Source organism: Musa acuminata, chromosome BXJ1-9 (genome assembly GCF_036884655.1).
Source record: "Musa acuminata AAA Group cultivar baxijiao chromosome BXJ1-9, Cavendish_Baxijiao_AAA, whole genome shotgun sequence".
Taxonomy (NCBI): Eukaryota; Viridiplantae; Streptophyta; class Magnoliopsida; order Zingiberales; family Musaceae; genus Musa; species Musa acuminata.
Genome location: NC_088335.1, coordinates 8,140,158 through 8,164,829, shown reverse-complemented (window position 1 = coordinate 8,164,829; position 24,672 = coordinate 8,140,158). Strand labels below are relative to the sequence as shown.

The 24,672-nt window shown below is 40.0% G+C and overlaps 4 protein-coding genes across 5 annotated transcripts; all 4 read left to right on the top strand.

Annotated features, from left to right (window-relative positions):
• Positions 1-1,281: 1,281 nt before the first annotated feature.
• LOC135594253 (uncharacterized) lies at positions 1,282-1,902 on the top strand. Its single transcript, XM_065084653.1, has one exon. The coding sequence runs from the start codon at positions 1,407-1,409 to the stop codon at positions 1,785-1,787; it is 381 nt and encodes a 126-aa protein (XP_064940725.1). The 5' UTR covers positions 1,282-1,406; the 3' UTR covers positions 1,788-1,902.
• Positions 1,903-4,272: 2,370 nt separating this feature from the next.
• On the top strand, positions 4,273-8,903 carry LOC135583156 (protein THYLAKOID FORMATION1, chloroplastic-like). 2 transcript variants are annotated; one of them, XM_065082715.1, is made up of 5 exons: positions 4,273-4,596; positions 5,156-5,426; positions 6,937-7,153; positions 7,826-7,899; positions 7,981-8,101. In XM_065082715.1, exons 1-4 carry the CDS (start codon positions 4,443-4,445, stop codon positions 7,880-7,882), a joined length of 699 nt encoding a protein of 232 aa, XP_064938787.1. In that variant the 5' UTR covers positions 4,273-4,442; the 3' UTR covers positions 7,883-7,899; positions 7,981-8,101. The 2 variants fall into 2 exon arrangements, with proteins under 2 accessions (XP_064938787.1, XP_064938786.1); XM_065082714.1 differs by lacking the exon at positions 7,826-7,899 and adding an exon at positions 8,511-8,903 and having other exon boundaries at positions 4,275-4,596; positions 7,981-8,096.
• An 805-nt stretch (positions 8,904-9,708) lies between these two features.
• LOC103997815 (transcription factor MYB41-like) lies at positions 9,709-11,323 on the top strand. Its single transcript, XM_009419140.3, has 3 exons — positions 9,709-10,024; positions 10,107-10,236; positions 10,330-11,323. The coding sequence occupies exons 1-3, from the start codon at positions 9,892-9,894 to the stop codon at positions 11,060-11,062; spliced, it is 996 nt and encodes a 331-aa protein (XP_009417415.2). The 5' UTR covers positions 9,709-9,891; the 3' UTR covers positions 11,063-11,323.
• Positions 11,324-12,989: 1,666 nt separating this feature from the next.
• Positions 12,990-22,024, top strand: LOC135592955 (ABC1 family protein YPL109C, mitochondrial-like). Its single transcript, XM_065082713.1, has 6 exons — positions 12,990-13,373; positions 13,665-15,012; positions 15,385-15,654; positions 17,639-17,794; positions 19,783-19,976; positions 21,676-22,024. Exons 1-5 carry the CDS (start codon positions 13,345-13,347, stop codon positions 19,885-19,887), a joined length of 1,908 nt encoding a protein of 635 aa, XP_064938785.1. The 5' UTR covers positions 12,990-13,344; the 3' UTR covers positions 19,888-19,976; positions 21,676-22,024.
• The last annotated feature ends 2,648 nt before the right edge of the window (positions 22,025-24,672 follow it).

The following is a 24,672-nucleotide window of genomic DNA, read 5'->3' as shown; positions in this document are numbered from 1 at the left end:
GACCATTGGTTCCTCGAAACAGGGAGTACCCAAGAGTGGTAATAGGCTGTGTCATCCGGTTTGTATGGCCCATGTCCACGGTATGTCACTCTTTCGACGTTCGTGTTGCATTGTCGCATTGTGAGCATGGCAAAGTATGGCCTTGCAACTTGGTCCATTTCCATAAGCTCTCTCGCAGGATAGACCATGTTGTGGCTCTCACTCACAACCCCACCTGTTCTACGGTGGAACCGAGCCCATCGGACCTTCGTCTTTCGCTTCGGCAGACAATGTTTGTGGGGCATCTTAGGTCACGGTGGAACAGTTGTCGTGATGGGTACCAGTGTAGCGATCATGTACAGTGAATGAGAAAGAGAGATGCCTCACTTGCCGTCAGGTAATGACACGCATCTGTGGGCTTATCAATCGGATGCATGGTTCTTGTGCGTCATTTCTGCTGGGAATAATGCTTTTACATCACGATCGAGGATGTCACTGTTTAGTTGTTTGTATTGGGAGAATTCTTGTGTTAAATTGGTTCGTCGATGACCACTATCACTGTGCCGCACTACAGTGGTGACTCAGGTTCGCATACTAAACCGAAAAGAGGTAGAATCAAGTGGTGCAATCAATCAATCAATCCAACTTATAGTGGGTGGAATATGTATCTTCAACCATTGGAAAGTTTCTGGTGAACAGATGCGCAATAGCTTTCTTGCTATGTAAGAATAGTGTAGTGATATTAACCCACATGATGAACAGAATAGACAAGGCACTAAAAAAGGCCCACCTCAATTAAATTTCTTGGACAAGCACATCAACTGAGAGTTTCTGAATAAAAAATCTTATTCTTTATGCAAGATTAGGCAGAAAGAGCAATGAGAATCTTATCCATGATCTCTCCTGATCACGTGAAATGTGACCAATATAATTGCTTTTGCTATTAATTTTGTATTCCTCCCTGTAAGATTAAAGGTGCCAGCAAGAAACATAATAGAGAACGATGTTACTGTTCTTTTAGATCTAATCTAATTCATCATGTCAGACTAATTTTTGGCTGGTTCAGGTTAGAGTTTATTCCAGGTTGAATTATGTTACCAAGCGAAAGAACCGCGACAATGTCCTCTTCCATCAACTTGCCACAACGTTGTACAGCATCGAGCTCACTTCCGAGTCGCAAATAGCGGCCTTGAACCGGGCACTCTTAAAAGCAGCCGTTAGTATTTCTGCTTGCAATCCACCGCAGGACGCTGCCACATACAAAGCTGCCACCGATGTGTTGCCGTACCGCTGTCGCCTACGGCGTCGCCGCTTCTCCTACCGCTTGGTGAAACCTCCGGTTTTGGCCCATCGAAAGGTGCAAATAGCCCCTTGTTTGTGGGAGTGGGATCCCGAAACCAACAGCCACACGCACCCAGCTTTCTCACATGCCCACCTACACCAACCCATCCCCTTGGCTATATATGCCTGCCACTGCTTCCTCGGACTGGCAACCAGAAGAGGAGGCATTTACAATCTACACAAATCACACAGAAGAGACGAGGTGGGAGATGGCTTCCGTGAGGAAAGCTTCTTGGATAGCGGCAGCGAGTGTGGGAGCAGTGGAAGCACTCAAAGATCAAGGAGGACTCTGCAGATGGAACTACGCTTTCAGATCTCTGCACCAGCGTGCCAAGAACAATATGGGGTCCTTGTCTCAGGCCATCAGGGTGTCTTCCTCCATCTCCGATAGAAGCAGTGAGAAAGCCAAGCAGTCGGAGGAATCGTTGAGGAAGGTCATGTACCTGAGCTGTTGGGGACCCAACTAGATGGAATGAGAGTGATCCGATCCCAAGCTGAGGGAAATATTTTGGGGTCAACTTTTTGTCACTCCCAACTCCTGTAATTGTATAGTTGCAAGTATACCGATCAGATGTTTGATTATATTTCTCTGGTTTCTCAGATTATGTTTTGTGCTTTACAAGCTGGTGGAGTTCGTCTAAACAGCCATACAATCGACATGAACTCGTATGCTGCTGTGACGTCCGAAGATTAGTTTGATATGGAGTCTGGGTTTATGTCGAGTCGCTGTCCAAACACTGTATCTGCAACCCAATTAGAATTGGTGTGTTAATTCATCTCTTGGAACGCAAAGAAAGCACAGCGTGAGGAACATAATAATCAGCTATAGATATTAGACGGATTGCGTGAGGCGGCTGGTTTGTATGGCTAAGAAATATAATATAATGTGTAGGTCCAGTAGGAAGTCAAAGTTCCAAAGTAATCTTCACTAGTTTATGCATTATATGTGCACATACAGATTGAAATGTACGTTGTTAATATCTAATGGCAAACATGCACCGTTCTAACGTTGTCAAACCCATCTCAACACAACCATGTCTCGTGGATAGGCCACCGAGAAGCTCCAAAGAAAGATGGCCCCTTTGACAGCGGCGAACGCTTCTTTCCGATTCCAGGACTAGTACAATGCGGTCGACAACCATTTCGTTTGTATCCGTCGCTTGATCCCATCCATCACAATCATTGGCCCTATAATTCATTAATACGGCGGGGCCTCAATCATGGATCACAAGTGCAATTATTATCGTCTGCGTGTATGTCTCCTCCTCATTGAATCAATCAATCAATCCAACTATTATATTGTTCCCCTCTGTTTCTTCCTCTGTTTATTATACGGCTCAGCTGCTTGCACTAACTATTAGCAAGAGAAGAGGCAACAGTTTCAACAAGAACTTTTGCTACCACAGGAAACCATGGAATTACAGAGCAAGGTAAAACATCCATTATCTTCCCCAAGACCTCAGCTTTTTGTACATTCTTACAATGGAATTTTTACAGCCATGCACACAAAGTCATTGAAGCCGATATATATATATATATATATATATATATATATATATATATATATATATATATATATATATATATATATATATATATATATATATATATATATATATATATACACTGACACTAACGATGAGTCTTCTTCTTTTGTATGCATCGAAGAGGTGATCGATACTTCTATCGAGGAACAAAAGGGGATGGCATATAGATCAGGTTAATTGGGACCCCAGCAGCTCAAGTACATGACGGTGCGCAAGGACTCCTCGGCCCTCTTCACCTTACCCTCACCGCGGGTGACCTCGGCAGGCTTGAAATCATGGGAGGAGGAGTCGAGGCCGCCGGAGAGCCGTCTAGCTCTGTGCGAGCCGGAGGTCACGCCACCGGCAGAATCTTTAATTGACTTCACGGCCTGCTCCTTGAGTCCCATCACCGCTCTCATTCTCCCGCCCCTCCAATTGTGTGCCACCACACAGTAGCAAACCGACTCGACGACAACCACACCGGCGCGCTGGCGAATCCGAGGAAAGGGAAGGCGTTGGGACAGAAGGACGTGAAGGGTTTATATAGAGGAAGGGGAGAGGAGGGCAAGGGGCGAAGCTACCGACTGTAGCCAGTGGACACCGAGAGCAGCAGTGAAGAAATCGGGAAAAGGCCGGGAAGGCCAAGGGACACGTGTCGGTGAGAGGAGGAAGGGTCTGGAATCGAAAAGGTGCCGAGCTGGCAGGGAGCAAGTAAAAATATCTGCGTCCCAGGAAGGAGCGTCACCTTATCCTCGGTGCTCTTCTAGCTTTTTGGTGCAATTGCATGGATCGTCTGACACGTAGTACACAGAGCGGTTCTAGCCATTGGATCGTACAAGGAATCGACTGCGTTGGTTTTGTACCCGATGGAGCTGATTGGTCTAAAACGTACGCCCTTTATCGGTCCGACGGACGGGATTTCGATCCGTACCCCTCCATGAACGGCGATGAGGGACGAGCCTACAAATCCAACGGGTAGACGCCTGGTGTGGTCACCGGAAACGGCCCAGCTTGGCCCAATTAGCCCAGCCTGTGTCTTAACGAAATCCACGTGCTTGATTCAGAGAGGGTAGACTGTGGGCTTGTTAAGCTGGGATCGAATCTTGGGCATTGAACGGTCTACGAGGCTTGTGTTGGTTTCATGGTCGCAGCTCAAGTGACCTTAAGACCATTTCTACCATATTATATAGTAGAATATTTAAGAAGTAATTGAAATACGTGTATTGTAGATATGAGCCGAAAATATTTACAAAGAGAAGTCAAACATTTACTGCGACGAAAAATCATTATCCTTATCCGAAATGGATAAAAAGAAATTAAAAATAATAATATATTTCTTGTGCTACAGAGGATCTTCGGAAAGAATCTGCCAAGTGGCATCATATTACTGGCTGAGATGCTTTCTCCGAAACCCGAGATAAGGCCGTTCTCTTCCTCACAAGGGACGCCTCCCTGCTCGCCGTCCCCGTAATGCTGTTCCCGCCGCCGGCGACGACCGTCATCCTTCCCTCGGAACCCTAGTTTGTTCTGCCCTTTCCTTTTTTTTATCTCTCCTTCGGACGTCTCGTAAGAGAGTGAGCCCTAAATAAGCCCTAGATGGCCTCCATACCATCCGTATCCATCGCTTCGCCTTGTAGGCACGCCGCCGAGAGGAGACTGACCTTCGCTGGTCCTGCCCTCCGTGGATTCCGATTTGAAGCCCCTAAGTTCAGCTCCCGGATGGTAGTCCGCTGCGTGGCGGCCGCAAGCTGTGAGCTTTTTATAATTTCTTTTCGCCAACTCTGTTCTTGTTGCTTCTTATCTCGTTGTTTTCATTTCGACTAGCCCAACTCGTTTCCGTGCGCTTGAAGTTCTAATTTTCGGCATGAAGCGTCAATAATTTATTTTCCTGTTTGGCACATCTCTGCCCGCTGTAATTTTAGTTTTCTTCGCGGTTTATAGATTCGAAATCTTCTTATTTCAAGAACTAGGGTTATACTTACAAGTCGTATTTTTTTCTCTGTATTTATAGTTTCATTTCACTCAATCCCCAAGAAACGCTTCCAGAGCATTTGTCATGTATGTCTGTGCTGTAGATTAACTATCCCGACAACCTCACCATGGGGGTTTGGCGAAAGTAAAATGCACAAACATAGATGGCTGCAGAAAGCAGCTTCGTAATGGCATGTACATTAATACTGTTGTTTTCAAAAGGAATCAAACATAACCTTCATCTTTTTTATTTCTTCCTATTCCTTTTTAGTGAAATCTGACATAAATCAGGAGGAAATGTTTGTTTGTAAGTATATGTTATTACTTTTACTGATTAGATGCGCCACCCACTGTATCCGAAACAAAATTGAATTTTCTCAAGTCATACAAGCGGCCCATTCCAAGCATATACAACACTGTATTGCAAGAGCTGCTTGTGCAGCAACATCTGATGAGATACAAAAGGACCTACCAGTATGATGCTGTCTTTGCACTTGGCTTCGTAACTGTTTATGAACAGCTTATGGAAGGGTATCCAAACAGTGAGGATCGAGATGCCATCTTCCAGGCATATATTCAGGCATTGAAGGAGGATCCTGAGCAGTACAGGTGCTTGATTATTCCAATCTACCTGCTACCTCTTTTGTAATTATGCATGCTTTTTTAAAAATGCACAAATTCGTTTACTTTATCCAGATAACTTTAAATAAATGGTTCTATCATTTTTTATTCCCAGCAGTTAGGAATTATTGAAAGTTTTGCCTAGCCTTTACAAAATTTTTTATGGTCTTACATGCCCGCAATTTTGTCAGTTCATTTGTGGAGTTACAAAAGTGAAGGGTGATTCTTTATTAGTGTTCATTTGTGGGAGCTTTATTTACTATTGCTCATTGCTCATTCTTTATTAGTGTTCATTTGTGGGAGTTACATGCCCAATTTTGATTTGAGGATATATATATATATATATATCACTGTTCCTCTTTAAATTCTATGGAGACCAACATCCTTCATCATTGCGAGGCTTGTCACGTAATTTTGTCCTTGTCCGTTCAGGTATGCTTTGATCATTCACCTTGTTTAAGTACTTCAACTTCAGTTTCATTTGGTCCTTGTGTCCGCTTTGACCTCATTTCCACTCTTTTGATCATAGTGTATTCTTGGTTATAGCTAAAAGATGATATGATATAAGATTATGAACAAAGGATGAAATAGACCGGAAACTGAGTGAAAGCCAGGATATTAGCGATAGGCTAATTTCAGTGTTACATTTGCCCCATAATCCACTTTGGTATCAATTGATGCAGATTGAGGCTGCTTGACTTGCTTAAGAGGCACCATAGTGTAGTAACAATTGATTAGGGAAACTAAGGAGAATAGAATTAATTAGGAATTTTTTATGATACAAGCCACACAATAAAAAAGAATATGACGAAGATGACATAAGTTGGTCACCATCTAGGCATCTATGGAATAACTTCACATCAATAATATCTGAGGCCACAATCTATTTTGCAGATCGGTCTATTATAATTCAGGACAGAATTTTTAAACAACGAGATTGTTTTTGCCATTTTTGTGTCAGCTGAGCCTTTTCCAATAAGTTTGTCCTTTATAACATGTTCATACAATCCAAGGGTGATCAGTTTAAATGGCTACTATCCCTATTCTATTTCACACCTGACCCAACTCTAGAACAGTAATACAGTATCACCAAAATGCCTTTAGGAGTGATGTTTAAACAGGAATACCCAATTAATGCTTCTTGACAAGTTATTACGCCTAAATACGTTGCAAGAACACCTTTGGGATGGCCTGATTAATCTTTGCAACTGTGTACCTTAGCAAGCATTTTTGTCTTGCTGCTATCTGTAACTTGGTTTCCAATATAACCATAAGCTTTGAAGACTGATTTTGTTGCAACTGATATGTGACACATATCGAGACCACAGCTTAGTTGAATGCTTCTTCATACAAGTTACTGTACCTATATGGTTAGAAGTACATTCATTGACGTATATGTGTATGAAATTGTAAGTTTGGTTAGCTTCTATCCAATATTTTATAAATTTGTACCACCAACCTTCAATAACAATGAACTTGTTGATTTTTGGTTGTGCAGAAGTGATGCCAAAAAGCTGGAGGAGTGGGCTCGTGCTCAGACTGCTAATTCATTAATAGAGTTCTCCACTAGAGAAGGAGAAGTAGAGACCATTTTGAAAGATATCTCAGAGCGGGCACTGAGTAAGGGAAACTTCAGCTACAGTCGATTCTTTGCGATTGGACTGTTCCGTCTACTTGAGCTGGCAAATGCAACTGAACCTACAGTCTTGGAAAAGGTTGTACTTTTTCCATCACATAAACTATTTATCTTTTAATTCCTGATGATTTTCTTCTTCCTTTTCTTTTTATTTCCTTTATTGAAAAATTGTTGTAGATACCTGCTGCTTTCATACTGAACCATCTTACTTCTAACCATTTTATTTACTTCTGGAATATCTGAACATTATAAATAAATTTTTTTGGCATTTTATCCACTTCTGCATCCCTATTACTAGGAGACTTTGATGACTAGTTTGAGATGTCCTCTTTATTGTTAATATTCATACTGATAGCGAAGATAGAAAGATAGTTTTATAAATTTGGAAAATAATAGCATGGTCACTTCATGTTAAGAAAATTTGTCTTGCACATGGTGTAGACAGTTTGATCCATATATGAAACTTAGAACTTCCACTACATCACATAATTAAATATGGTGAGGGCATTATTAATGAATGCTTCAAGACATCCATTTACAGGACCCTAAAAATATTTACTTTTAGCTTGCATGGTTATAACTTCTCGAGAAAAATGAAATCACACATCCTCATGAACTAAATCTCTAATTGGTAATTTTCATTTTGTAGGACAGTTCTTCTTTTTCCCCCTGAAACATGCTGAAAAGAATGCTGATTCAATTTTGTATGTTCTTTTTGTATACAACTTTGGTTTCTTCTTTCTGGATTCAGCTACAGTCTCAGCGACAATATATAGCCCATATGGTGCACAAGTTTATCATTGTCTAAACTTATGCAACTGCTCGGTACACTGTGTTCTGATTCATGAAAGCCTAGTTTCCCCTTGTTCTTGGGTTAGCGTTGACTCATTTTTTTCTGTTTCACAGCTTTGTGCTGCACTGAATATAAATAAACGCAGTGTGGATAGAGATCTTGATGTGTATCGCAATCTTCTGTCGAAATTAGTTCAAGCAAAGGAGCTTTTGAAGGAATATGTGGACAGGTAAATGATTAGTTTTGGAAGTTGTTCTGTCTTTGTCTTCAAATTACAGATGAAGTTGGGTGAACACTGCATTAAACATCACACAATATCGAGAAGTGCTATTTGTGCACGTTATTGATTTATTTCTGATTCATACATTTCTTTAGGATAAAACACAGCTTTTCCAGTGAAAATAATTGTTGAAAATATAAATATCTGGTCTTATATATGTGTCTAGAGCAAAATTTTTGATAAATAGTTAACTGGATTTCATGATATTGGCTGACTCTTGGAAATTGGGAAAACCTAAAATATTACTAATCGAAGAATATTATATATTTATTTGCTGTAAATCTTAGATAGCAGAATTTAAGTTTGAAAAATGTTTGAATTATCTGAATTCTGATGTAGCTATGTCGACTGCCATTTATGCAGAGAAAAAAAGAAGAGAGAAGAAAGATCGGGATCTCAGAAAGCTAATGAGGCCATCACAAAGTGCACAGGAGATTTCCGTTCTGTGACCTTCAAGTTATGAACCATGCCAGTGATTGGTTGACAAAGCTTCAGCCTGTTCAGTACCTTTTTCCTAATTGAATCATGGAAGAAGCCTCAAGAGAATCCAGTACCTTTTTCCTAATCCTGTTGTATATGCAGCTATATTTTACATTCGGAATATCTTATTTTGAAATAGGAGAATCCAGATTCACAAAATCTATTCGGCTGCTTTCCTTCATTTACTCGACTCCCTTGTACAATCTGCAACATTGATATTACCATCTTCAATTGTCAATCAGCATCTTGTAACAAAAGATTAATCCCTTATCAGCATACAGCATATTGGCAGTGATCTGAAACAGAAAGCTCATGTAAAACATGGCCTGCCGGGTGGGCCATCTCGGTGCATTGATCTATTAGATTTTGCGTGGTGAATGATCTCAAAAGTCTTCGCTGCTGTTACAATATGCAGCTCGTCCATGAGAAGAGGCTCACATTTGAGTCTTCCTAACGCTTTCTGCATCGCTGTGAAGTTTTGTCAAGGTGAATAGTTCCTGTCGAGAAGTAATTGCGATTGGTGTCTATATGGTGCATTATTCTTGCAGCATGTTTCTTGTAAGAAACCTCCGAAACATTTATTTCTCTGCAAGAGACAAGGAGGTACATCATCTTGAAATCTTCCTAAGCCATGACAGCGGCCCGTTTCATCAACCTTGGTTCCTTAGGTTTGACTCTCAGATCTCTATGGTTCAACACCGCACACTTCCCGGAAAGCTCAGGGATGCTCCAATGGTCTCGCCAGCAATCCTGCTACCGTTCGTACTGGTGCAGACATCATCCCTGCTGTCATCTGTCCCACGGCTTATGTAATCGCACGAGACATCCAAGCAAGACCTCCGTGAAGGCGGGGGAAAGGAAAGCCCACGATGGTGGGACCAACCGCCTGTCACTTCTGTATCCCATCACTCGGCTACCTGTCAACACGTGGTTGAAATCAGCCCATGGTGATGGCCGGATAAGGTTGGAGGTCCCCTCCTTCCTTGATGGTTGTACCCTTCGTCCCAAAACTTTACCGGGTCTTTAAAGCCTCGAAAGGTTGGCGCCCACGAAGAGAGGTGTCGCCAGCGTGAAACACATACGCCGGCACGGAATCCGTTAGACTTCCCTGCCCCCTCTCAGCCTTTCGTGGATCTTCCGTTCTATATAAACCATACGTACAGTTAGTCTTGTATCCGTCTGTCCATAATGAGACCAGTACTCGTCTCTCCCTGAAGGTCGAGATCGATTCCACTCGTCTGTCCCGAAATCACACTAGTTGGACATGGGGAGACCACCTTGTTGCCCCAAGAATGGATTGAAGAAGGGGGCTTGGACACCTGAAGAGGACCAGAAGCTCATCGACTACATACAGAAGCATGGGCAACGCAATTGGAGAACTGTCCCCGGTAAAGCTGGTAAGGAAACATGAGATATAAGCATCGATTACTTTCCCGAGTCTTGCATTATTGTTGAACTCGCTTGCGGTCACGTGGATAGGCCTCGCAAGATGTGGCAAGAGCTGCCGTCTTCGATGGACGAACTACCTGCGGCCTGACATCAAAAGAGGGAGGTTCTCTTTTGAAGAGGAGGAGACAATCATCCAACTACATGGTATTTTGGGCAACAAGTAAGTTGTAGCCAAGTCTCTCGGATTTAGGCCTCCTGTTAGAAGAAAACCATGACTTACGTGCTTGCTATTCTCATCTTGGATTACACACAGATGGTCGGCGATTGCTGCTCGCTTGCCGGGAAGAACAGACAATGAGATAAAGAACTACTGGAACACGCACATCAGGAGGAAGCTTCTCGGGATGGGCATCGATCCTGTGACCCACACCCCTCGCCTTCATCTCCTCGGCCCCTCTTCGCTCCACACACCGTCCTTGCTCAACCCGACGTCACAACTCGACGTCTCTGTGTTATTATGTCTCGAACCACACGTCAAAAGCGAGCTACTGATGATGGCCACCAACCTCTTATCCTTTCAATGCCAATACTCAGATATCCTTGATCGAAACCTTCAAGTGCAACAGTACCCGACAGTCCGAGTTGAAGACCAGCTAGCTTCTTTTCAAGCACAACAGCTACAATTAAATCCATCTAAGAAACTACGTTCTTCCACTGCTTCAAACGATCCATTCTTTGATGAGGCACAGCTCCGTCCAACTTCAGATGTCAACCCGTTGCAAGATATCGTGATGCAACCTAATTTAGTGGCAGCAGCGGGTGTCAACTATGGAAACTTGGATCTATGCTTCTTCCAACCGATGGTCAACACCTCCAATACATATTGGACAAACAATCATCAAAATCGTAATGCGGCCTCTGAGTTATTGACACCTTCATCGAGTCCGACGCAGTTGAACTCCTCGGTGACGTACGTGGTGAACAGTGTCATCGAAGATGAGAAGGAGAGAGATTGCAGCGGCCTGTTCCAACTATCAAATCTCTGATCTCTTGGATGTGAGCAATTACATGCGAAGACAAAAAAAGACGGAGAACAGAAAGGAGAAACGAGAGAAATGAATGTTACTTACTCTCTTTTCTTTCCTTCTCCACCTTTTTTCTTATTCAGAAAAAGGAATCTTCTCATGTTTTTATTGTGTTATACGTATTCCGACATGTCTCTGTCAGCGCTTAGAAATTCTATGTAATCAGGCTGTACTACTTTCAGCCTCGAACCAAATGAATAAGGTGTCTTTAGCTTCAGTTTATTGCTGGAAAGGGGTGACTTCTTGTTCTCAAATACGAGTGTCACATAATTTGATTCTTCGAGGAGAAGTCCGGAAGCACCTGCACTGGTATATGAAGGCTGGCTAACTAGGTGTTGTCAGATTCACCACTCGATCTGCATGGTAATCGAGAGGAGTACATCGAGACATCCATGGTGTCATACATGCACCAGAAGACGACTCGCAAGAAATTGTCGATGAGATTTACGTGTACGTACGTATGTATGCACTTCGTGGCCTGCATTGTGAATGAGCGCGAAAGGTATACTCTCGTCTCATTATTGCGTGAACGGTAGCGGGGACAACTATTAGGCGGCCATACAGTACGCAATTTTCCACGTACAACCAAAACAATACGTCCCACGTGAAAGATGAGGGTGTATGTTGCCAGGCGCGTGGTCTGCTATCCGTACGGCTAAGCTGTCTGCCTTTGCGACATCAGACGTATCGTAAATACTAAGGAAGTTTGCATAGACATGGAGGAGGAGGAGGAGGATGAATCATTATGTCCTTATCTCGAAAATTGTCGTAGGGACGTGACAACAACGTTCGAGCAAATGCCGTAAAATTCTTCGTATGCCAAAAAGTCAAATTGGAAGGGCATCAGTGACACACAAAGTCCCAAAGGAAAGGTCAAAGCCACCCTCGTTTATTATACAGAAGCTTTCTGCTCAAAGTCGATGCACTTCGGATTAGAACACGTCGTTCGACCAAAGAAAAATAAAGCGCCTCGTTGGAAGCCCACTGGCCAAGCAAATGAAAAGGCCATCGTCGTCCCATCTGCACGTCTCTGTAGCCAACAATGACTGGTCTATCTTGGCTGCAACTTCTGCGGACGTATTGCGATTGGGATATACGAGACCTCGCCAACAATTCTCTTTAGTCGTCGTATAGGCAAACGCATAATTTCCAGCGGTAACGGTAGGCGATATCGATTTCCTTCCAAAGATAAGTAAGCGGTGAAAGTTTAGCAGGATTTGGATCGTAATGATGTGAAGCTCTCAACAGGCAGACAAGAAGTTGGTGGGATCATCCGAGCAGCCCATTTCTTGGTCATGTTGTGAAACGTTCTAGGCTTTGTCGCAACAACAACGAAATCCAATTACCGGATCAGGCCTTCTCGAACATGATTCATGGGCCTTAGTCTCCATGTCAAGTCCCCATTCGGTTAAATAGGTTGCGGTCTACCAAATCGATGATAGCTCTACACTCTAAACATTGATCTTGTGGTATATACTATATACCTTCAAATAAGTTATATTTGATTATTATTGGTGTGATGGTTCGTTAAGAATTATTCATTTTGGAAGGTGAATATACTCATTTTGTCAGTGAACTTAAAAAAAATAATTTTGAGGATATAAGTGATTTGACAGACTTATAAATTCTTAATTTCAAAAATTTATTACAGAATCTTATATATATATATATATATGTAAACCATTATATCTCTTTGGAATATGTGATTACTTTTCAATATGAAGTGAAAGATACATGAACGTTGCTTGACAGACTGATTAGGGCGGACCCCACGAGAATGAAGTGGTTCGGTCGGACCACGTAGTCTCATTCCCTCGTTTATGCTGTCGAACACCGAACCGTTTGGCCGGGCGCTGTCTGGTGGCCTAGGGCAGACATCGGAACTCTCCGGATATTGGTTGGCCCTGTGGTTTCTTGGAGGGGAATAAACCCTTCGCAGGTCCCCCTCTCCCTCCCCTACCATTACTGCTGCTGCGACCGCCACAACTTGCGTGCTATTTCTTCTTCTCACCGCCATTGAAAACCAGGCCTGGTGGGTTTTGGACGCAGTCATCCGTTCGGTGATGCGCTCTCGCCCTAGCGACCACTTCAGCCGCCGAGGACAATTCAAATGTCTCTCTGCTCCGATGATTTCTCCAACAAGTTTAGGATGTTGTCGGCCAATCTGGTAAACTCTTCCCTGTATCGGTAATCTTTCCAAATCCCGATCTCTTCTCGAGCCGTTGGGTTATGAACTATCCCCAATGTTCCGCATCCTGGCGTTTCATGGAAGGTATTCCCTCCCTCCGCTATCTTATTTTCCCGTCCCAAAACTTTCATTTATTTCTTTGGTTGATTTTGAGGTTTCAATTATGTATTGTTGCAATGGTTTTCTTGTACTTATTCTGTTTCTTTGGTAAGACAGATTTCCTTTTTTTTGTGTAACATTAAAATACTAGTTTATTTGTTCTTAGTTATTTTGAGTGGTTCAAATCGTCGACCTTGATCGCAAATGCGTTCCCGAGAAATTAGAGCATTGAATGTTGCGATTACTTGAAACGACAAACCTTTGATGATCATGTAGGTTATTGATATCTCAAGAAAATAAAAAGGCGGGGTACTTTTTCCAGTCCAATCAGAGAATTGACTTCTTAGCTTCGAGGAGTCATGGGTCGCTTAGGAAGAAAGGGCTACCTTTTCTCTTGTTCAGAGTTTTTTCGCAATTTAGGTTTCCTGTTGGAGGTAATAACGTGCTTGGACGACACAAGGGTATGGGCCACGTTAACCGAAGTAGCTCTAGCTACACGAAGAGCTTGTACACAATGTCGAGGAGTAATTATTCGGCGACCCATCATGCCAAATTGGCTTGGGAGAGGCTTGGTCTAATCTGTTCGTATGACGGTCCAGCCTTATCTATGATAAGTAAGTTAGCCTGTGCTGTGAGCTTGTCTTTCACTCGGTTTCAAGTAGTTCCTGGTGTTCTTGCATTTAGTGTTGGGGAGTTGGCATGGGCTCAGAAGGCATGGGCAGATGGCAATTTCTATAGTTCAAGAAATGGTCTTCTTATGCAAGCAGAAGCTCGCAGCCTTTACTTCTCTTCAGTAATTTTCTCTATCATAGAGGGTTTTATTTTGGTATTGCGAGCAGCGTACTTGTCGATCTTATTTTTGCCAGCTATCTTGTTAGCACCCTTTGCGGACAGTTTCGGACTTGAATTCAGGAAAAGATGGCTTCGGGTTGTCCATCGCACTCTGGAGAGAGCTGGTCCTGCATTCATAAAATGGGGTCAGTGGGCAGCAACACGCCCAGACCTCTTTCCGAAAGATCTATGCCTTGAGCTTACAAAACTTCATACAAAAGCACCTGCTCATAGTTTTGCGTACAGCAAAACCACCATCGAGAAGGCGTTTGGTCGGAAACTTTCTGAAATTTTTGAGTACTTTGAGGAAAAACCAGTAGCATCAGGAAGCATTGCACAAGTTCATCGAGCTTCTTTGAGGTTTGCCTATCCAGGTCAACAGTTGAAGAAACCCATTGAAGTTGCTGTGAAGGTTAGGCATCCTGGTGTGGGTGATTCAATAAGGAGGGATTTTATGATAATCAATCTTGTAGCCAGAATTTCAAGCCTAACTCCTGGTTTAAGCTGGTTGAGGCTGGATGAAAGTGTACGGCAATTTGCAGTTTTTATGATGTCTCAAGTTGATCTTTCTCGGGAAGCTGCTCACTTAAGCCGGTTTATCTACAATTTCCGCAGATGGAGAGATGTGTCTTTTCCTAGGCCTTTATATCCACTTGTGCATCCTTCTGTTCTTGTGGAGACATTTGAACAAGGAGAAAGTGTTTCACGCTATATTGATGAGCTTGAAGGAAATACTCAGATTAAAAGAGATTTGGCACACATTGGTACACATGCACTCCTGAAGATGCTTCTGGTAAGTTTATAGCCTATTAGTTATTGTATTCTCATATTGTATGATAATATGAAAAATTGTTTTTACATTTCCAAGTGCTAGTACTATATCATGCTTCCTTGTTGTTACGTGTATGGATCTGAATCAAAGCACCAGGATCTTGTAGTTGCTTTATCTGTTTCTTGTGCATTTTGCATGGTCATAAATGTACAATTTTGAAGAGAACATTAGTCAAACTATGGACACAACTTTATTCCAAGCTCATTTATATGATTTTTTTTTGTCCATGTGTAAGTTGAATGCTGATGTCTGACATTGCATTTGCAGCTTTTGTCCATTAACTTTATTAGTAAAATTTCAATAGTCCAAAATTCTTCTTTTTTCTTGTTTTAGGTTGACAATTTTATTCATGCGGATATGCACCCTGGAAATATCCTTGTGCGGGTACCACACACCAAGAGGTCGAGGAAGAAGATCTTTAGACCCAAGCCCCATGTCATTTTCTTGGATGTAGGAATGACTGTTGAACTCTCTAAAAGTGACCGTGCTAATTTGTTGGAGTTCTTTAAAGCTGTATCTCTTCGAGATGGTCGTACTGCTGCAGAATGTACATTGAAATTGTCACAGCATCAAGGTTGTCCGAACCCAAAAGCCTTTATTGAGGTGATATTTCAGTTTCAGCTATCTAATTCTTTTCAGAAGATTAATTATTTTGGTCTTTTTTCCTTTTCTATTCAATATAATGTTATTGGCACTTTGATTCAGGCTCTTTTATCAAAATAAACATGATACTGACTATGTGAAGTAAGAAGAATTCTTGGTTTGTGGATCATGTCAAATGATTATCTTATGCCTAGCAAGTCATTTTCTTCAGGATTGAGATTGAGCTGTTTGGTTATGCCTAACAAATCACTTTGATTCAGGCCCTTTTATCAAAATAAACATGATACTGACAATATGAAGTAAGAAGAACTTCTTCTTGATTTGTGGATCATGTCAAATGATTATCTTATGCCTACAGGTCATTTTCTTCAGGATTGAGGTTGAGCTGTTTGGTTATGGATGGGTAGTTATTGTTGTTTCCATGGTGGCAATTAAAATACATGATTGATGGTAGGGCATGGGGTGGCTAGCACTTGAACTAAAGAGGCTGAGAAGAAGTTTTATAAATTAATTACATGGAGGAAATAATATCAATTTGATGTTAAGAACATAAGGGCATCCAGCGTAATGAGAAAGAGAAAGGGAAAGTAAACTGGAATGCTTATTGCATTTTGTAGGAACCCCAGTTCTGATAATTACCTACTAATAATGGGCAATTTTGGTACTTGTTTTATTTGTTTAATCAAATATATTTGTCTGCGAGACTTGGGCAGTACTCTATAACCTTAATTCGAAGTCCATGGGGTTTAGGTGTGGGTCTAAATATAAAAACATTAGGACTTTTGGAACTGGGTTCTGATCTTATCTAAGAAGTCTACCTAAGCACATACCTGACTTGAATTTTATCTATGTTACCTAGTTTCACCTTTGTAAATAATATATAACATTAACTTTATATTTCTACAGTCACCTTTTTAAGCATATTTTCAGAATTTTTTATAGTTATATAATTGGATGATTGTGTCATAGTTGTGTTCTAACAAAATTTCCTTTTTGTTTCCCAAATTATTTATGATACATTTGTCATGGTTCTCTATGCTATTATGATTACTCCCAAGCTTGTCATAGTTATCTGAACTATCACTTACCTCTTAATGCTATGCAATATGGTTACCATGGGTTTGTATTTGAGAGCATTATATTAGTTCTTTCACTATTCATGCTTTTAAATCAAACTAGTTGCCGTCGATGAATCATCCATCCAAGAAGAAATTACATGCATCACAATGCAAATTTTGGATGATAGAAAGTCTGTGTTTCTTTTCCTTTCATTATGTTACATGGATCAAAATCTTGGTCCGGCACTAATTCCAGTTGTTCTTCTCTTAATAACTGTATTTTAGAAAAAGTACTGAACACAAAAAAACAATTGTCATACTAAATTAAATGTGAGACAGCTGTCACGTCTCAAATATAAAAAAACGAAAAAATCCAAACCAGGGTACAAGTTTATTGCCCAGTACAGCTTGGTATCAGTCTACTTACAATCCAATGAGCCTGGTACAATGAGCTTACCAGATGGCACAATCAATTTCATACTTGACTGGTAAGTTGTACCAGTTGGTTATTGGACTAGTAAATACCGGTCTTATCAATATTTAAATCTATGTCATGTTCCATATTACTTATAGTCAACAGAATGACGCCAATCCAATGTCAGTTGGTTTTCTAATTAATCATATGGCCTATGTTAATTTGTGGGATAACTTGAATTCAGAAAAAGTTCATGTTGTCTCAGAGATAAAGTAGCACTCATGAAATTCTAGTGCATCTTACAGGCTAATGAATGAGACCATAAGATTTCCAAATGTGAGGTACAAAAGTATGATCTTTGTTAGGAAAATGCAAGTGTTGAGATAAAGAAGTATGAGCTTGAAAACTGTGAAAATAAACTTTTCCTGCCTGTCCATGTAACTAGTAAATCATTTTCTTCATTTTTGACATACTATTCATTCAATATTGACACTTTTACTTCTATCTACAGGAGTTGGAGAGGACATTCACCTTTTGGGGTACCCGTGAAGGTGATATCTTTCATCCTGTTGAATGCATGCACCAACTTCTTGAACAGGTTCGGCGTCATAGAGTCAATGTTGATGGCAATGTATGCACCGTGCTGGTGACCATTCTGGTTCTTGAGGTACATTCACTTATAAAGCAGGCACATACACTATGTAACGAAATGATACTTTCCTGTCCAGCATTCATGTATTTCACATCGTATATATTAGCACCGCTTAGTTGCTTTTCTTCTGTGTTCTCTTTATTTCCTTGTGAAATACGCCAGTATGTAATTGCATTTCATATTTTGTACCAATATATCATTGTTGTGTTAGTTAATGGTCTCGGAATCTGCAACATCAATTTAGTCAAGAAATTTAACTCAATGTGTCAACATGTCGCTAAACTATGAAAAAGTGAGATCTCATGGGTAGCAATCAAATAAGTAATGTGTAAAGAGAAGAAAAAAGGCATCGGAAAGATGCATACCTATCATTATGCTGTTTATGACTACTCCATCAAGCTCGAAACCATACATTCAATTTATCTTCAACTTAAGGTTAAAAAGTATAAAAAATGTTTTTTGGATGTGTATAGAAGTATGTGCATATGTATGTGCAACAAGAACAATTTCATCTCCAAGGACACATCCTAGTAGTTAACCCACAGTATACACAATTATGAGTTCAGAAGTTCGTGTGCTATTACAAGTGTATAGTTAGCATCTTATGTAATACTTGAATCAAAGGACAAATTTAAAAAGTAACAACAACAATTTCATAAAGTCCTATTTCAAGCCAGTTCTATATATATATATATATATATATATATATATATATATATATATATATATATATATATCCCTACTTAAACCAAAAGATTTGAAATCATTTCTTATTGTTTCTAGAAGGGTATTCTTAAGTCACCCTCTATCTTTTTTTGGACGATTAGTTTGAATTAGCTTATCCAGTCTAACCATGACATCGATAAGTTTCCATTCAACATTTATCATCATGAATGATTTTTCTGATTTTATCATTTTGTTATCCCCATCTCAGTATTTTCATCAACTACATTAACTTTGAAACATGTTGACATATACTCTATACATGTGTGTATATATTTGTATGCATCTATGCATACATATACATATGTATGTGGTATTAAGTAAATGGAAAATTAGTAATCATTTAACACTGGTTTGGCCTAGGCGTTGGTCTTAGTCAAGTGCCCAGGAACCTTAATCAAGCAGCTGCTTTGTGCTTGATTTAGTCAACGTCTCAATGTCTAGGGATCTAGGGAAGGAGCACTGGCTTTGTGCTAAGGAACTCTCAAGGATGCTGCTTGGGAGCTGGTGGCAAATATGTTCAGGGTGGAAGTTGCTGGCTAAATGAGACTCTGTCTGTTTGGGAGGGGATAAATGCTGCTTTGGAAGAAGGAATTCCAAAGCTGCATATTGAGATGGATGCCTGAATGTTTAGCTCGAATCTTAACCAAGCAAATCATCCTTCATGGTTTTTGACCAACTTGGTTAGTAATATTTTGTTGGCCATGGAATCCTTCGAGGAAATTATGGTAACTCATGTACCTAGAGAAGCTACCCAATGTGTCCATTGGTTAGCCTCAAAGGCCAATAATTGTAAAACTGATTTCTTCTGGAAATCAAGTTTTCCCTGAGTTCCTTGATGTGCTACGCTCTGATGAACTGGGCTCTGAAGTAATATAATTTGTTTTATCTTTTGGAAAAAGGATAAGTGCTCAGGAACCACTTTTGACAAAAATCTTGATTGTTTTCATACTGACGTGATTTTTCTATTCTTTATTACTGTACATTTGTCAAGTTGCACTTACTGAGGTAGTTGCTTCTCACCTTAAAAGTGTTGTCCTCTTGATGGTTTGTGTTTGTATTGTTTTTGAATTGGTTTATACTGGAAATGTGGGAGTTGAAGGGGTAATGCAGTTACTCTTTTCCTTAAGAACAAATTTGTGGTAGTATGTCTCCTATGTGAATTCAACAATATTTTTTGTATGTATGTTTTATATGCTACAGCTCCAGATTTTAATTTGGGAAAAGAAAATGTTTTCGGAGTAAAATGTTTCTTAAAATTTCTATTTATATCTTTGTAGGGCTGGCAACGCAAGCTAGATCCTGACTTTGACATCATGAATACACTAAAAACGTTGTTGCTCAAAGAAGACTGGGCACAACCCATTGATTATTATTTTTCCTAAATAATTTTGTGTTTTGACATAAAATTCATGAAAGGAATTTATTGGGGTACATTATGCGGCAATCAACAGATTGTTCGAGTTCTTCTTGGGTATGTATTCTGTCCCTTCTGTCTCCCAGTACTTTGTAGTCATTATCTACAGTAATTATATTATTATTATTATTATTTTGGTTATGGACTATCTGTATTTGCAAGAGCAAACTGCTGAAGTACTAGGAAAATAGACATGTCAGCTGGTTAATTTTTTTTTTTATACCATTCTTTAAATGTTCAGTTCACTGATTTCAGTACAATTATCTTTCTTCTATCATTTGATCAAAATGATGGCTGCCCTGCCATATGTTATGTTGAATTATAGATGGAAAAAGTTTGTGTTTTGGGGTACTCAGTAGTCAGTAGTATCTTGAATTCACCTCATTTTAGTCAGTTTCTGATTGACATAACCTTCTCAAACATATATACGTAGTAACGTGTGCTAACTTGAAGAAGAAAACCCATTCATGGCTAATGTAGTTGTTAATCATTTGGTGAGCCTTTTAGAGCAGCACAACTGTCAGGACTTGGAAGATTGTTAATCTCAAGTCTCTAAGATGGTTAATTAATTAATTGAGCTGGTATAGGTCTATAATGTTGTTTTAGATAAGTAATCCAAGCATGTAAGTCAAAATTTGTGTTATAGCATCGAAAACTAGCCCACTTTGAGTTTGTGTCAATGTTTTTTTTTAATTTCTAATAACAGTTGTAACCGGATATTGGTCGTCATGGTAATTGGGTAGCATGGATTCAGGTGTGGAAAAGAACTGATGTTCAGAAGTTTTAGGATGTACAATAACACTATGCAATTTTACACTAACTTTGTGGATGAAAATTCATTTAATTGATCTGTTTCACATGATAAAGAAGCATAGGGTGAATAACGGGGTTCTTATCCTTGTAAGAAAATTAGGGTTTTGATAGACTGGAGTTGATGATGATGGAAATGAGAAAATCTGTATAGGTATTAGGTTCACTTAAAGGTGGAATCTACTAGTTGGAAACTCACATGTACATCTATCAGGTATCTTTCTTACCACAGTTTGGTAAACTGTCCATATATTTGAACTTTGCATGAAAAGCACAACTTTATGATTGGCTTTTGCTTTAGGTAAAATCTTTATGAATTTACAATCCCATTGGCATATGCTTTGGGAATGGTGGTCTTTGGAAGACTTCTGCACAAGTGAATAGGATTTGGTCCCTAATGTGCAATATATGTTGTTTGGTATTGATTTGGTTCCTTTCTTGTTAAATATATGTCGCTACGTTTGTTAATTTAAGTAAAAATTTCACAAAGCCTGTCAGCATCTAGTAAAGTTCTGTTAATATATGTATGACTCAAGTGTGCGTTTTGGCTTAAAATATACTTGATGGCGATTGTTTTATACCATGGGTCCATTTGACTCGAGCGATCACATATCCTATTGCACTAGTGTCCTGTGAGAATGAGGATAGAAATGTCTTTGAAGATCTGACCTGTTAATGCTAATTGTAAAGAATAATTGGCTACATGCTTTCAAGGAAAGCGTCTCAGTAGCACCAAACTTGAACAATGCCTAGTGGTCATGGTTGATATCATTCTAGAGGACTGTCAGGTTGTGCATTTTGGATACTAGGTTGTGTAATATGTCGTTTCATGGAACACCTTGCATTTGTTTCTATTGTGTAGAGCAATTACTTTGTTATAACCCATTATGTTCTCCATGCTCATCTGTCTGGTGCTCATGGGTTTATTATGTGGATCTTTTGCCAGTAATGCCCAGATTTAGTGACATGAGAGCAACTGCTGTGAAGCACCTTATAGCTTAGGTCTCCGTGGACCCAGTTTTACTTATCCACAATTTTGAAGCTGTGAGGCACCTTATAATTTAGGCCTCTGTGTACCCTTTTCGCCTTATCTGCAATTCTGAAGCTGTTCAAGGACCAACAACATTTTCCAAGCATGTCAATAGATTTTAAGAATGTAATGCGTGTAATTTGGAAACCTGTTTTATCGAATGGATACTTTACCTCTGTTGGTGGTGCCATTCTATTTCCAGCAATTGAACTGCCCTACTGTAAGCCTTTATTATTTAAGTAGATCGGTGATCAGTATTCACACATTTCCATGATTGCTTAGATAACTATCATTACTTGGTTAAATGTTTTGTGCTTATTATAAATTTTAAATTATCTATGATAGAACAGAAGAGACATTTGTGTGGGTTAAAATTTGGCAAGAAAATGCTAGCAAGATAATGTGTCACTTCAAATATGCATTTTCATTCCGAAGACTAATGCAGGAAGTACAATATATCAACAGCTCAAAATGCATGTTTTAATCAGAAAAATCTGATTATCTTGTTGTCATTGATTTTGCTTGACTGGTTCATTGTCTTATGCATGTTGGAATATTAATTTTGTTTCTCACAGTAACTCCTAGGAGAATGGTCTCTTGGTTAAATTAGCTTAAGTTTATGAAGTTCTTTTAATTTAATATTCTGAGTTTTTAGATAGGTCCATCTCTTGTCTAAACTTGTTGTCAATATCTGTCACCAGTGATAGAGACTTTTAGTAGTGATGGTAATGGGTTGATTGGATGTCACCTACACCTGAACCCAAATCTGATCTGAGCATTGGGTAAGGTGTAGGTCCAGGACATTGCCCATTCATGTTTTCCATCATGGATCCAGAATTAGACTGGATACAGGAGACCAAGTCCATTTTGAGCATGGATCCAAAAATAAGCCCACAACATCTAGTACAATTAATAACAAATGAACCAACTTATGAGTGGATGATGTCTAATATTTTTATTCAAACAAATTAAAGAAATTATTGTAGGAAAACAAAAAATTAGAGAAATAAGAAAAAAAATGCTGCAAGAGACAGTAGTAATAACATTTAGAAGAGATGAATGTACCACAGAAGTCCATCAAAGACAGTGAAGTCAATTATACTGTTATCCTACAGAACATTAAAATATGTAGATATATTTGCCACATCCTACATAATCCATCAGACTAGTGGGTAGAATAGATTAGATTTAGGTTTAGTTTGGGTCTGTTTCCAGGTCCAGGTACAGGTCAAGGTCTCATATCATATCTGGACTCACGATCCAAATTTTCCAGTGGATCCAATGTTAGCATCAACTGCAGGTCAGATTTCTGTAACTAGGTTCAGTAGCATCTCGGATTGGGACTGCAATTTGAACAACCTTAAACTACTTTTTGATGCATAGTTCTACCTTGCTATTCGAGTTTAAACATCACACCAGTTCATCAGAATATTTGTCCATATTAGTTTGTCAACTTGTGTAAAGATGCCTTTTTTTGTTGGTCTAGAGGGAATTGCATCTGGGAAACTCAATTCCATATCTTATTTGCTTGCCTTTTTGAGTTTTTCTTTCTTTCTTCTCCAATCTTTAATGTTATTAAAAAACCCCAGTAGAGTTATGACAGGCACTTAGAGTATATTGTTCAAATGACGCCTTAGTATCTTTGCAGGGTATTCGGATATAGAACATGATGAACCGTCAAGTTTCTCTAGCCTGTTCCTCCCTATCTTCTAGGTTTTCAGTAGATTGACGTTGGTTGTTGGAGTGGATTAATTTATGAAGGATCATAAATACATGGTTTTAGTTTTAGTTTTAGTTTCTTAATAAGAGTAGTGCCAATTACGTTGATTTCTTATTGCGTTGTCATGTCGCTGATTAATTTGGATGGAGATATTTTTATCATGACATCTTAGTTTGGCATCCACCTCAATCCTTTACTTCTCAGTGCTATCTTATTCAGATATGCAGCTGATAAGGTTGTGAGTAGGGCAACGTGGGTTTCGACCTTTGCTGCTAATGATTGACTCACCATGTCTATGGTTTTCCATTGTCATCACCATAAACTTTTTACTTGTTAATTTGTTTTTATCTAGTACGAGGAGGAACTCACCATCTCTTAAACAGTAGAGGATACTGCATACTAGATCTTGATCTACCACAATGCGTTCAGAGCTTGGGATGCAAAAGCGAGGTAAAAGTTTTACTTGGTATTTGATTCTGTGCATGATTGCTGTGGAGCTGTTTACTGGGACGCACACCTAATGGGTGTTTCGGACCCAACACTGTGAGGTGGTGCACCAAAACGACTGGACAAAATGATTGAGTGGATGAATGCATTGAAAAGTCGCGTCCTCCCAGCGAGTTGGTCGTGTGTAGCTTGAGGTCTTCCTGGCCTTATCAAGAGCGTCGGATGTACCTTTGTCCTCTGGAACCAGACACCACCCTGTAAGGATGCACCTTGAGATGGGACCCTTTTCGACCATTTTCCATTTTCCATTCCCACTTCCACCCACCCTAAGGCTGGTGCAGCAACCAAAAACCCTTGTGGAGAAAAGAAAAAGTTTTGGATTCAACCCAGACTCTGGAGCTGAGACCACAGCACAAGTAGTGTATGGCTTCTGAGGTCTGTTCCCTTTAGTCCCACTACCCCCCCCCCCCCCATGATTGGAACTTTTGCACTGTATCTTGTCGTGATTCTTTCATTTTTTTCTGCTTTGTCGATCCTGTTTGGTTTTCTAAGAGGTTTACCCACCCCACCCGAGGCAACCTTTTCGACTTTCTGGTCACTCCTAAAAAGCTCGAGGCTGGGAAATGCAACCTCACTCGTAAAATAATACAATGTCATTCGGATTTGGTTGAGATGGATGATGGCCTTTTCGAGCTCTAGATTAGAGTTTTCCGTTGGCTGCTAGTACGCTTTGGTTTGGGTGTGAG